At 46.6% G+C, this 14,640-nt stretch overlaps 1 protein-coding gene across 2 annotated transcripts in view; it reads right to left on the reverse strand.

Annotated features, from left to right (window-relative positions):
- Window positions 1–10,485, reverse strand: part of LOC140191639 (uncharacterized) — a 119,690-nt gene extending 109,205 nt beyond the window's left edge. For both annotated transcript variants that reach the window (XM_072249227.1, XM_072249226.1), the window contains exon 1: window positions 10,330–10,485. In XM_072249227.1, coding sequence (XP_072105328.1) covers window positions 10,330–10,413 — 84 coding nt within the window. In that variant the 5' untranslated portion in view covers window positions 10,414–10,485. The remainder of the gene's footprint in view (window positions 1–10,329) is intronic.
- Between the last annotated feature and the right edge of the window lie 4,155 nt (window positions 10,486–14,640).

The raw sequence follows: 14,640 nt of genomic DNA on the forward strand, positions 1-14,640 counted from the left end.
TCAGAATCCTCTCTAGTAACTCACCTACCACAGATGTTAAGTTTACTGATCTGTAGTTCCCAGATTTTTCTTTGCAGCTCACCCTAAATGAAGGCACAACATCAGCCACCCTCCAGTCTTCCAGCACTAGTTTTCCAATCTTCCAGTCAACCTGTCACTAACAATGATACAAATATTTTGGCCAGGGCTCCCACAATTTCTTCACTAGCAGTTTCTTTTTAAGACATTCAGCATTTCCTCTGTTGTAATATGGACTATCCCCAAGATCTCCCCATAATTATCTCAAGGTCTGAAGCCTTCATGTCTTTCCCTACTGTAGAAACAGAGGACCTCACTCACCTCCTGTGGCTCCACACAAAGGTATCCACTTCGGTCTTTGAGGGGCATTTTCTCTCTCTAGTTACCCCTTTTCACTTAATATGTAAAATCCTATTTGAAATTATGAAATTATTATGAAATATAATAGAAATTGCGTGTGATCAAGTGGTTAAGGCGTTCGTTTAGTGATTTGAAGGTCACTAGTTCGAGCCTTGGCTGAGGCAACGTGTTGTGTCCTTGAGCAAGGCATTTAACCACACATTGCTCTGTGATGACACTGGTGCCAAGCTGTATGGGTCCTAATGCCCTTCCCTTGGACAACATCGGTGGCGTGGAGAGGGGAGACTTGCAGCATGGGCAACTGCTGGTCTCCCATACAACCTTGCCCAGGCCTGCGCCCTGGAAACCTTCCAAGGCGCAAATCCATGGTCTCATGAGACTAACGAATGCCTATAAATAGAAAAATATAGAAGGATCAAGTATTTTAACTGTGAGTGATTGTAAGGTGTTGGTGCTCCGAGGGCCCTGAATGCACCAATCATAGAAAGTTAATGGGTAGGTTTGGCAACAAAAAGTTCAAAGTTCAAGATACATTTATTCTCAAATACATATATTACATACAACTTTGAGATTCATCTCCTTGCAGGCAGCCACAAAACAAAGAAACCCAATAGAACCCATTAAAAACAAAGAAAACTGTCAAACATCCAACGTGCAGAAAAAAAACCAAATCATGCAAACAATGAAAGTAAGCAAATAACATTCCGAACTGAAGCTCAAGAAAGTGAGTCCACAGACGCAAAGCCAGTTAGGAAAGCAAATGTTACGTTGGCTCTTGTTTACAGGAGGATCTGAGTACAGGTGTCGTAATGCCAGGTTCCAATTGTCAAGAGCCCTGGTGAGGCCGCCCTCGGAATATTGTGTACAGGCCTGGTCTCCCTACCTAAGGAAGGATATACTTGTGATAGAGGGAGTGCAGCAAAGGTTCAGCAGCTTGACTTTTGGGACGGCAGGTTGCCCTATACGGAGACGTGAGACAGATTGGAACTTTACTGTCTTGCGTTAAAAGAATGAGATGTCATTGAAACATTCAAAATTGCGAAGTGACTTCACAAGGTAGATGTGGCAATAGTGTTTTTCCTGGCTAGGGTGCCTAGCAGTCCAAAAATAACGGGTCAGTCCCTCAGAGGTGAAAAGAAATGTCTTCACCCAGAGGGTGGTGAGTCTGTGGAATTGTCTGTGGGTGGTGGGGTTGAATGAAGGGCTAGACAGACTCCTGCTCTTTGTTTATTCTTTATAACTACATAATGAAACTATTCAAGTACAATTTCTGCAGAAGGCAGGACTGGGTGGGGACCTTTGCAACAACAGCTTTGGCATAATTTGTTTCACACATATTGACACCACACCTTCCATCTTTCTGCTGATTTAGAGATAAGTTAATGAACTGGTACAGTCGCTTTGCTCCAGTCTTCCAACAGACGGCAGAACGCAAGAAGGCAGGTTGTGAGCCACTTGGTCATTTCCTCGTGGTAACTAGAGACGGTCTTTTGTGATCTGCAAGCTTCCTCTGTTCAACCCGCTGAGGTTCCCATCCTCTCACGACAAGAGTGATCTTACACGCTCAAGGTTCGAAGAGCATGCCAAAGAAAATGTAAAGCTGTTCTTGCTCAATAAACACATCAGACATTCGTTTGGAGTGGTAACTTTGCAGGCAAGGTAATCAAAGTGCAGTCAGCACCAGAGAACATGGAAAATACAAGCTGAAGCAGGCTGTTTCATACTTCAAGCCCACTCCACCATTCATCACGAGCATGGCTGATCAACCTCAGAGCTATTGGGAGGTAGCGCAAACTCAGTGGGCCCTTTTATGTCATTGCAATACATCATATTTACTCCTGTAGTCAAACCCTCTCGTAATAAAGGCTAACATTCCACTTGCTCTTTCAGTTGCTTCCTGCACCTGTATGATGACCTTCAGTGACTTGTGCACATGACTCCCATGCCCCCCACCCTGGGACACACCACCACCCAGTCCATCCCCACTTCGCCAAAACTCTGCTCCTTGTGTCTGTGCACTGATGTGGATGAGCTCACATTTTCCCACATTTTCATTTTCCAAAAGCCATAGAATCACAGAACACTAAAGCACAGAAATAGGCCTTTTGGCCCATTGAGCCTGTGCCAAACTATTAATCTGCCTATTCCCATCGACCATGGTCCTCCATACCCCTTCTATCCACGTACTTATCCAAACTTCTCTTAAATGTTGAAATCAAACCCGCATCGACCACTTCTACTGGCAGCTCATTCACACTCTCACTACCCTCTGAGTGAAGTTCTCCCTCATGTTCCCCTTAAACATTTCGCTTTCCATATGCCAGGTTGTTCCACATCCCCTCCCACAAAACCTTTCTGCACCACCCCTCCCACCAACTCACAGTCCCACCTAGTTCAGGAACATCAGCAAACTCATAAATAGGGAATGTCTGGCTAAGAAAGAATGTTAGTGAGTGCCAACTACCAACTCAACAAGTCAACTATAGTGCACAGCACATCTTAAGCAAAGTGGAGAAAGAGATGGTTGCTCATAATCGCTTTCCCCTTTCCTCAAATGGGCTCCTAAGCCTTGTACTGGGATGTGCCACATTGACCCTTGTACCTCAATCTCCATGGCAACACAGGACAGGCTCAGGCGTCTCAACAGGGAAGCTAGATAACAAGTTGAAGGGAATAAAGGAACATAATTTATTGACCTGGACCTGTGCTACATATTAATAATATCTATATTAATCACATGCTCACAAGATAATTGCCAAGCAACAGAAAAGAATAAACAATTCCACCAATCAGAAAATAGAAGCAAGTTATTGGCAAATCAGACAAAGCCCAAATATGGATAATTCCTTAATAAGTAACAACCAATTTATTTGAGAATAATTTTATCACCAAGTAAAGAAATATGCAATAAATCTGAGATGTGTATCTATATATATATATATATATAGACCAAAATCAATGAAGTAAAAATGATCAATTAAAAGGGGAGGCTGAATGATCAAACAACTTGCTGAAAGTGAACGGTTGATAATTGCATCTAATGTAGTGAAGCTGAGGTGCTTATACAGTGAGGTTTAAACTGCAGACACACAGGCTCTGCAAAAGGTAAGTTCATAACTATATATCATAACTATTATCTGAGTTAGCATTCCGAAGCAAGTCCATTGTGCATGACCTGATGGACAATGCCTACAGGGCACTGTCTGCCGGGTGAATTGCCTGCTGTGTGCACTGTCTGTTGGATGTTACAAAAATGCATTGATTCGGACAGGGTAGGTTGTATAGTTTACATGACCTTCAGTACACACTCGAGTATCCCTGTAGGTGGGAGCACAGGAAGACATTCTTCAGGGGATTGAGTACAAGAACAGGGAGGTCTTGGTAAAACTTTATAAAATGCTAGTCAGGCCACAGCTGGCCACCACACTATAGGAAGAAGGTGACTGCACTGCAGAGGGTGAGGAGATTTACAAGGATGTTGCTTGGGGTAGAGTGTTTCAGTTATGAGGCCAGACTGGGTCTGTTCTCCCTGAAGTGGAGGAGGTTAAGACAGGACAGGACTGAGATAGATAACATTAAGAGGGGTATAGATAGACTGCAAGAAACATTTCCTCACATCACGGGTGAATATAGCTAGAGAGGACATAGAACATCGAACATTGCAGCACACAGGTCCTTCAGCCCATGATGTTGTACCAATCTTTTAACCTACTCCAAGATCAATCTAACCCTCCCCTCCTACATAAACCTCCATTTTTCTATCATCCATGTGCCTACCAAAGAGTTTCTTAAATGCCCCTAACGAATCTGCCTGTACCACCGCTCCTGACAGAATGTCCCACACACCCACCACTCTCTGTGTAAAACTTGCCTCTGATATCCCCCTATGCTTTCCTCCAATCAACTTAAAATTATGTCCCCTTGTATTAGCTATTTCTGCCATGGAAAAGACTATCTGGCAATCCACTTGATCAATATCTCATCATCTTGTACAGCTCTGTCAACTGAAGTTTCATCCTCCTTCATTTTAAAGAGAAAAGCCAAGGCTCACTCAACAAATCCTCATGACCCGTGCTCTCCAATCCCGGCAAATCTCCACTGCACCCTCTCTAAAGCTTTCGTATCCTTCCTGTAATGAGGCGACTGGAACTGAACGCAATACTCCTAGTGTGGTCTAACCAGAGTTTTACAGAGCTGCAACGTTGCCTCGCGGCTCTTGAACTCAACCCCCTGTCACATGAAGGCCAGCACTATACGCGTTCTTAACAACCCTGTCAACTCGTGCAGCAACTTTGAGGGATCGAGGAGTTGCGGTCACTCTCTCTGAAATGCTCACCCACTGAGAGATCTGACACCTGACCTGGCTCATTGCCTAGCATCAGATCTAGAATGGCCTCTCCTATAGTCAGCCTTTCTACATATTGCATCAGGAATCCTTTCTGGTCACACCTATCAAATTCTGCTCCATCTATACATTTTGTACCAAGGGGGTGCCAATCAATATTAGGCAGGTTGAAGTCCCCCATGACAATAACCCTGTTACCTTTCCTCCTTTCCAAAATCTGCCTCCCGATTTGTCCCTCAGTGTCTTTGTTGCTATGGGGGGGGGGGGGGAGGGGGGAGGTTTGTAGCATACTCCCAATAGATTTCTCACTCCTGTTTCTGACTTCCACCCACACTCAGTCAGGAGACAATTCCTCCACGACATCCTCCCTTTCTGCAATTGTGTTACTATCCCTGATTAGCAATGCCAATTGCCCATCTCTTTTACCTCCCTCCATTTCTCCTTTGAAACATCTAAATCCCAGCAGCAATTCCTGCCCTTGTGACAGCCAAGTCTTCGTTATGGCCGTAACATCGTATTTCCATGTACTAGCCCTCTATGTAGTAGTTCCATGTACTGTTGAACCCCCTCAGTTAATTACCCTCATTCCTGATACCCCTTGTATTAAAATGGACACACTTCAACCCATCCTACTGACTGAACTCATGCCCTATTAACTGCCTATCATTCCTCAGTCTCTTTACAGACTGCGTCTACTGTTGCAACAACTGCTCTCACCTCTGACCATCCCCCTGACAAACTAATTTGAACACTCCCCAACAGACATAGCAAACCTGCCTGCAAGGATCTCGGTCCTTTCTCAAGTACTGGTGAACCTGTCCTTTTTGGACAGATCATACCCTCCCCAGAAGAGATCCCAATGATCCACAAATCTGAAACCCTGTCCCTTGCACCAATTCCTCAGCCACACATTCATCTGCCAAATCATCCTATTCTTACGCTCACAGGGCTTGGCATAGGCAGCAATCCAGAGATTACTACACTTGGGGTCTTGCTTTTCAGATTCCTACCTAGCTCCTTATAGTCTCTCTTCAGGACCTCATCTCCTTTCCTACCTACGTCATTGATACCAATAATTACCACAAATTCAGGCTCAAACAACAGGAATTCTGCAGATGCTGGAAATTCAAGCAACACACATCAAAGTTGCTGGTGAACGCAGCAGACCAGGCAGCATCTCTAGGAAGAGGTACGGTCGACGTTTCGGGCCGAGACCCTTCGTCAGGACTGACTGAAGGAAGAGCTAGTAAGAGATTTGAAAGTTGGAGGGGGAGGGGGAGATCCAAAATGATAGGAGAAGACAGGAGGGGGAGGGATGGAGCCAAGAGCTGGACAGGTGATTGGCTAAAGGGATACGAGAGGATTATGGGACAGGAGGTCCGGGAGGAAAGACAAGGGGGGGGACCCAGAGGATGGGCAAGGGGTATATTCAGAGGGACAGAGGGAGAAAAAGGAGAGTGAGAGAAAGAATGTGTGTATATAAATAAATAACGGATGGGGTACGAGGGGGAGGTGGGGCATTAGCGGAAGTTAGAGAAGTCGATGTTCATGCCATCAGGTTAGAGGCTACCCAGACGGAATATAAGGTGTTGTTCCTCCAACCTGAGTGTGGCTTCATCTGTACAGTAGAGGAGGCCGTGGATAGACATGTCAGAATGGGAATGGGATGTGGAATTAAAATGTGTGGCCACTGGGAGATCCTGCTTTCTCTGGCGGACAAAGCGTAGATGTTCAGCAAAGTGGTCTCCCAGTCTGCGTCGGGTCTCGCCAATATATAAAAGGCCACATCGGGAGCACCGGACGCAGTATATCACCCCAGCCGACTCACAGGTGCAGTGTTGCCCCACCGAACTCGTTTCTGCATACCTCGACGCGGTTTTATCCCCCCTTGTTCAATCCCTTCCGACCTATGTTCGTGACACTTCTCAAGCTCTTAAATTTTTCAATGATTTTAAGTTCCCTGGCCCCCACCACTTTATTTTCACCATGGATGTCCAGTCCTTATATACTTCCATCCCCCATCAGGAAGGTCTCAAAGCTCTACGCTTCTTTTTGGATTCCTGACCTAATCAGTTCCCCTCTACCACCACTCTGCTCCGTCTAGCGGAATTAGTCCTTACTCTTAATAATTTCTCCTTTGGCTCCTCCCACTTCCTCCAAACTAAAGGTGTAGCTATGGGCACCCGTATGGGTCCTAGCTATGCCTGCGTTTTTGTTGGGTTTGTGGAACGATCTATGTTCCGTGCCTATTCTGGTATCTGTCCCCCACTTTTCCTTTGCTACATCGACGACTGCATTGGCGCTGCTTCCTGCACGCATGCAGAACTCGTTGACTTTATTAACTTTGCCTCCAACTTTCACCCTGCCCTCAAGTTTACCTGGTCCATTTCCGATACCTCCCTCCCCTTTCTAGATCTTTCTGTCTCTGTCTCTGGAGGCAGCTTATCCACTGATGTCTACTATAAGCCTACTGATTCTCACAGCTATCTGGACTATTCCTCTTCTCACCCTGTCTCTTGCAAAAACGCCATCCCCTTCTCGCAATTCCTCCGTCTCCGCCGCATCTGCTCTCAGGATGAGGCTTTTCATTCTAGGACGAGGGAGATGTCCTCCTTTTTTAAAGAAAGGGACTTCCCTTCCTCCACTATCAACTCTGTTCTCAAACGCATCTCCCCTATTTCACGTACATCTGCTCTCACTCCATCCTCCCGCCACCCCACTAGGAATAGGGTTCCCCTGGTCCTCACCTACCAGCCCACCAGCCTCCGGGTCCAACATATTATTCTCCGTAACTTCCGCCACTTCCAACGGGATCCCACCACTAAGCACATCTTTCCCTCCCCCCCTCTCTCTGCATTCCGCAGGGATCGCTCCCTACGCAACTCCCTTGTCCATTCGTCCGCCCCATCCCTCCCCACTGATCTCCCTCCTGGCACTTATCCGTGTAAGCGGAACAAGTGCTACACATGCCCTTACACTTCCTCCCTTACCACCATTCAGGGCCCCAAACAGTCCTTCCAGGTGAGGCGACACTTCACCTGTGAGTCGACTGGGGTGATATACTGCGTCCGGTGCTCCCGATGTGGCCTTTTATATATTGGCGAGACCCGACGCAGACTGGGAGACCACTTTGCTGAACATCTACGCTCTGTCCGCCAGAGAAAGCAGGATCTCCCAGTGGCCACACATTTTAATTCTACATCCCATTCCCATTCTGACATGTCTATCCACAGCCTCCTCTACTGTAAAGATGAAGCCACGCTCAGGTTGGAGGAACAACACCTTATATTCCGTCTGGGTAGCCTCCAACCTGATGGCATGAACATCGACTTCTCTAACTTCTGCTAAGGCCCCACCTCCCCCTCGTACCCAATCTGTTACTTATTTTTATGCACACATTCTTTCTCTCACTCTCCTTTTTCTCCCTCTGTCCCTCTGAATATACCTCTTGCCCATCCTCTGGGTCCCCCCCTTGTCTTTCTTCCCGGACCTCCTGTCCCATGATCCTCTCATATCCCTTTTGCCAATCAACTGTCCAGCTCTTGGCTCTATCCCTCCCCCTCCTGTCTTCTCCTATCAATTTGGATCTCCCCCTCCCACTTTCAAATCTCTTACTAACTCTTCCTTCAGTTAGACCTGACGAAGGGTCTCGGCCTGAAACGTCAACTGTACCTCTTCCTACAGATGCTGCCTGGCCTGCTGCGTTCACCAGCAACTTTGATGTGTGTTGCACTAATTCAGGCTGCTCCTTTTCCCCGTTTAGAATGCTGTGAACCCGATCTGAGATGTCCCTGAGCCTGGCACCTTGAAGGCAACATACCATCCAGGTGTCCCTTTTACATGCACAGAATCTCCTATCTGCTCCCTTAACTATGGAATCCCCATTAACAGTATCAAAAGCAATACAGTTATTGAGGGGAATAGCCGTGGGTTACTCTGCGCTGTCTGCCTATCCCCATTCCCTGTCCTGACACTCACCCAGCTACTTGCCTCCTGCAATTTAGGCGTGACTACCTCCCTGTGGAACCTATCTATCACCTCCTCATTCTCCTGTACAAGCCAAAGTTTATCGACCTGCAGCTGCAGTCTAACACAGTCTGTCAGGAGCTGCAGCAAGATGCCGTTATCAGGGAAACCAGAGGTCTCCCAGAACTCTCACATCTTCCCCCCTCACCCAGATTTAGGGTGACTGGGGAGAGATTAAGAGGGGTTCTGAGGGGGAGCTTCTTCACCCAGAGAGTGGTGAGTCTCTGGAACACACCGCTGGAGAGAGTGACGGACAGCGTTTAATCAGTGTCCGTGTGAACATTCCTCTCACCCAGGTACAGAGGTCTATCGGCCAAGTGGCCTGTTTCCATGCTGGCTGATTTTGATTCGGTGATTTGCCAAGCACCTTCACAAGAGCTGAATGACACCCCAGTGCTTCCTGAATTGGGAATCACAGTGCCTGAGACAGATCCATCAGCCTGGGAATGATCAGAATAGGTTTAATACTGTCGCATGTACTGAGATACATTGAAAAGCTTGTCTTGCATACTGTCCATTCAGATCAAATCATTACACAGTGTGTTGAGGTAGACAAGGTAAAACAATAACAGAATGCAAAATGAAGTATCACGGTTACCGAGAAAGTGTGGTGCAGGTAAACAAAGGGGTGCAAGACCACAAGGAGGTAGATTGTGAGTTCAAGAGTTCATCTTACTGTACTAGGAAAGCATTCAGTATACTTATTACAGTGGGGCGCGCAGTCTGGGGCTGTCACAGACACACACACACATAGAGCTAGCAGGCAGGCCAACACAATATTTCCCAGCTTGGAGAAAGGCCTCTGCTTTCTGCCCCTGACTTAGAGCTGAAGTTGGAAGTGGAAGAGGCTGGAGGGGACCTGCAGCTGCTGAGCCGTGCAGGCAGCTTGCTGGGCACCTGTAGCGGGTGCTGCAATGCGCGCACCCTGCTACGAGCTCAGTACTCGTGCAGCCAGCAGCCAGCAAACATCCTGTGACTTTGCTCTGACCACAGGATGCACCCACTTCTTCTGCAAGCCTTCGGTGTTTGGTACGAGTCACCCTTCCTTAACAGAGAGTGGCGAACCACGCAGAAAGCAGCCTTCAGACAGAAAGAAAGCCATCCCCCCCCAACTTTATTGGTGACAGGGGGGCTGGGACAGGTTTAGCCAACATTAGAAGCTACGCAGAAATGAAGTTATAACAATAACTTTTCTTGACTTGAAGTTGACCACAGAAAATCACATTGGAACGTCCACGGTAACGACCCAAAACTTATGTAACAAAATGATTGTAGTGTCGGTCCAAAGCAAAAGCAATGAGCTTATTTATATTGCGCTATATTTTGGATACAGTTTTGCACCTCAGGATGGTCCTTGTAACCTGTGGTCAATCAAAATGAAATTCTAATCTGATCATTGTCCTTTGCACTAGATCACCTAGCAAATGGGAACAGGTACATGGTTAAAAAATCCAGAGCAAGGCATTTACCTGAAAGGCTTTCAAAGTTATAACCCCTCACAGAGGTTAGAATCCCAACAAAGAATAATGCGTCGAGTTCTAAACAACCTAAACTTAAATGTCAGGAAAAAGATTTGTTACCATTTCTTGGGCTCTCATGAACCTCTTCTGCACATGTTTGGCAAACAGTCCAGCCCCTCCAGTTTTACTTGAAGTCTCCGCCATTGCACCTGTGTACTCCCAACTCTGACGCTCCGTCTGCCTGTGGCTTGTGTCAGGTTGCCCCTGGTCGACTCTGTGCTTGTGAGGAAGTGAGATATTTAAATACCCATCGTGCTCTACATCCGTTCCAGATCATAGATAATAATTGGTAAAAAAATACGTATTTCTGCTTCCCCTCCAAAGGGGGCAAACATAGAGTGAGGTAGCACGGAAGGGGCCCTTCTACCCATTAAATCCATACTGACTGTCAATCAGCCAGTTGCACCAATCTGACACAAATCCTCTCTACTCTCTTCATATTCACAGCACCAACTTATTAAAATTAATTTGGGAGGGGGATGGGAACCAAAGTGAAAGGGCTGAGGATAGGGTAGTTGGTTTGCAAACAGAGACGGTGTCTAGTGAGACTGATAGCAAGGAGATGCTGATGATAGAGCAAAATTGCGGTCAGTGGGGTGAGTTGCAATGTAAAAGGGGGACAAAATTGAAAAGGGTGATGAATGAAGGTGTTATATCTGAATGCATGCAGTATACTGAATAAGGTAGATAATCTTATGTTATGATTGCACTGCTCCTGAGAAACACTGTCTCATTCTGACCTGCAGAGCTGATGCATGGTTAGAATGACAATAAAGTTTTTTGAATCTTGAATCTTATAGTGCAGTTAGAGATTGGCAGGTATGATCTGGTCACCGAATTACAGGAAAGATGTCAATAAAATTGAGAGAGTACAGAGGAGGTTTACTAAAATGTTGCCTGGGTTTCATCTCCTAAGTTACAGAGAAAGGTTGAACAAGTTGGGTCTTTATTCTTTGGAGCGTAGAAGGTTGAGGGGGGACTTGATAGAGGTGTTTAAAATTATGAGGGGGATTGATAGAGTTGACGTGGATAGGCTTTTTCCATTGAGAGTGGGGAAGATTCAAACAAGAGGACATGAGTTGAGAGTTAAAGGGCAAAAGTTTAGGGGTAACATGAGGGGGAACTTCTTTACTCAGAGAGTGGTAGCTGTGTGGAATGAGCTTCCAGCAGAAGTGGTTGAAGCAGGTTCTATGTTGCCATTTAAAGTTAAATTGGATAGATATATGGACAGGAAAGGAATGGAGAGTTATGGGCTGAGTGCAGGTCGGTGGGACTAGGGTAGATTTCGGCACAGACTAGAAGGGCCGAGATGGCCTGTTTCCGTGCTGTAAATGTTATATGGTTATATGTTGTGGGCATCAGTGAATTGTGGCTACAAGAAGGTTATAGCTGGGAGCTGAATGTCCAAGGATACACATTGTATCGAAAGGACTGACGGGTAGACAGGAGGATAGGGTGGCTCTGTTGGTAAAAAAATGAAATTAAATCATTAGAAGGAGGGACATATGATCAGAAGGTGTAGAATCCTTGTGGGTAGAGTTAAGGAACTGCAAGGGTAAAATGACCATGATGGGAGTTAAGTACTGTACAGAGCTCCGAATGCTCCAAAGAATAGCAAAGGTGTGGTCTACAAATTACAATGGGAGATAGAAAATGCGTGTCAAAAGGGCAATGTTACAATCGTCATGGGAGATTCCAACATACTGGTAGATTGGGAAAATCAGGTAGGTGCTGGATCACAAGAGGGGGAGTTTCTAAAATGCCTACAAGATGTTTTCTTAGAACAGCTCGTGGTTGAGCCCACTAGGTAGTCAGCTATTCTGGATTGGGTGTTGTGCAATGAACTGGAATTGATTTGCAAACTTAAGGTGAAAGGAACCCTTAGGGGCCAGTGATCATAATATAATACAGTTCACCCTGAAACTTGAGAAGGAGAAGCTAAAGTCAGGTGTATCAGTATTACAGTGGTGTAAAGGGAATGAGAGAGGATTTGGCCAAAATCGATTGGAAAAGAACACTGGCAAGGATGACAGCAGAGCAGCAATAGCTGGAATTTCAGGCAGCTATTCGGAAGGCACAGGATAGATACATCCTAAAGAGTCAATTGTGAAGGATGTGGTTCCGGGGTACTTGCAGGCACATGATAAAACAGGCTGAAGTCAGCATGGCTTCCTGAAGGGAAAACCTGGCCTGACAAATCTATTGGAATTCTTTGAAGAAATAACAAGGAGTATAGACAAAGGAGAGTTGGTGGATGTTATGTCCTTGGATTTTCAGAAGGCCTTTGACAAGGCGCCATGCATGAGGTGCTTAACAAGATAAGAGCCCATGGTATTATGGGAAAGATACTGGCATGGCTGATTGGCAGGAGGCAAAGAGTTGGAATAAAGGGGGCCTTTTCTGGTTGGCTGCCAGTGACTAGTCATATTCCGCAGGGGTCATGGTTAGAACCGCTTCTTTTTATGTTTTATGTCAATGATTTAGATAATGGAATTGATGGCTTTTGGCCAAGTTTGTGGGTGATACGAAGATAGGTTGAGGGACAGGTTGTGTTGAGGAAGAAGAGGGGCTACAGAAGGACTAAGATACATTAGGAGAATGAGCAAGGAAGTGGCAGATGGAATATAATGTCAGGTAGTGCATGGTCATGCATTTTGGTAAAAGAAATAAAAGCACAGACTATTTTCTTAATGGCAAGAACTTCAAAATCTGAGGTGCCAAGGGACTTCGGAGTCCTTGTGCAATATTCCCTAACAGTTAATTTGCAGGTGAATTTCTGGTTTCCTCCCATATGCTCTGAGTTAATTGGCCACTGTAATTTGTCCTTTAGTATCTGTGTGAGGGGTAGAGTCTGGGGGGGGGTGGGAGTTGATGGGAATGTGGGGAGAATAAAGTCAGTGTAGAAATGGTGTAAGCAGGTGGTGATGGTTGACATGGTGTCAATGGGCTGAAGGGCCTGTTTCTGTGCTGTATCTCTCTAAAAGGAGGAGGTGAAGGTACAGGAGAATGGATACTGGGCAGTGCCCCTCACTGAGGGAACAGCTCAACCAGAAGGCCTTGGTTACCGAGACTGGGCAGGTTTGAGGGAGATGTCCGACAGACAAAGTGCAAAGAAATTCTGTGTCATTGCTCCCACTATTACCAGTCATAGAGGCCCTTGACCTTGACCCTGCTTGTGATACTACTGTAGGGGTGGTGTGAGTAGCTGGGCTCAGCCTTGTGTACTAGAAGCCCCCTCTCAGGGTCATGTGCAGCCTGTTCCCAAGGGATAGAAGGGAGTGACTTCGTGAATCCACTGAGATGTTCGAGGAAGGTAAATGGCTGATGTCCGGAGGGAAAGTAAGGGTGAAAACGACAGTGAGTGTGAGGTGGATGTGCAGAGATTGGAAGAGTGTGGTGGTTACACAAGAAAGTAGAAGCAGGAGCGGGCCACTCGGCCCCTCACTCCTATTGCAGCATTCAATATGCTCCACCAGCCTCCAGGCTGAGAATCCCAGAGATTCGCTGCCCTCTGACAATGCTCCTGTGCTCCAGGGATTGTATCAAGCAGGCACTGTTTACTACGTACGTGCGTTAGTGTTATACATTCTCTTATCTAGAGATTCAGCATGGTAGCAGGCCCTTCTGGTCCAATGTGCCTGCACCACCCAGTTACACCCACGTGACCAATTAACCTGCTTACTGCGCGTCTTTGGACTGTGGGAGGAAACCGGAGCACCCGGGGGAAACCCGCGCAGTCACGGGGAGAACGTGCAAACTCCTTACAGGCAGTGGCAGGAATTGAACCCGGATCGCTGCTGGCACTGGAAGCTGCTGTGCTACTGTGATGCCCCGCATTTTTAGTGCACATGTAGTCTGGTGTTGCAGCTTCACCAGTCTGCACCTCATCATATTTTGACGTGCACAATGCCATTCTCATCATGCAGTCCTTCTGAACCAAGTGCGTCCCTTGCCTTGTACCTCTTGGCTTTCTTGCACACTTGGCCTCATCATTTGGCTATTCCTCATTGGATTACCTCTACCCCTCGGAGTAGTCTGAGTAACCACTGTAGCCTGAGGTAGACCCATCACAGTGCCCCGCTCTCCAGTGGTTCCTCAGCTACAGCCACAGAGGAGAAATAATGTGGTGAACCAGTGTGTTTAAGCAGCACTCCACCCTAATAAGCTACTTTGCAGAACACACGAGGATGGATGGAAGGGTTCCTAGAGACTGAGATACAAGGAACCATGGAAGGTACAGGAACAACCAACAGCCAGAGGAGAGCGGAGGCAGGCCACACTCACTGCCTCCCGGTCAACTGGTGCACCTTTGCCTGATCTGTGTTCTAACAGGGAGCCATCGGAATAATGTCAGCCACTGAGCTATCACTG

Source organism: Mobula birostris, chromosome X (assembly GCF_030028105.1).
Source record: "Mobula birostris isolate sMobBir1 chromosome X, sMobBir1.hap1, whole genome shotgun sequence".
NCBI lineage: Eukaryota > Metazoa > Chordata > Chondrichthyes > Myliobatiformes > Myliobatidae > Mobula > Mobula birostris.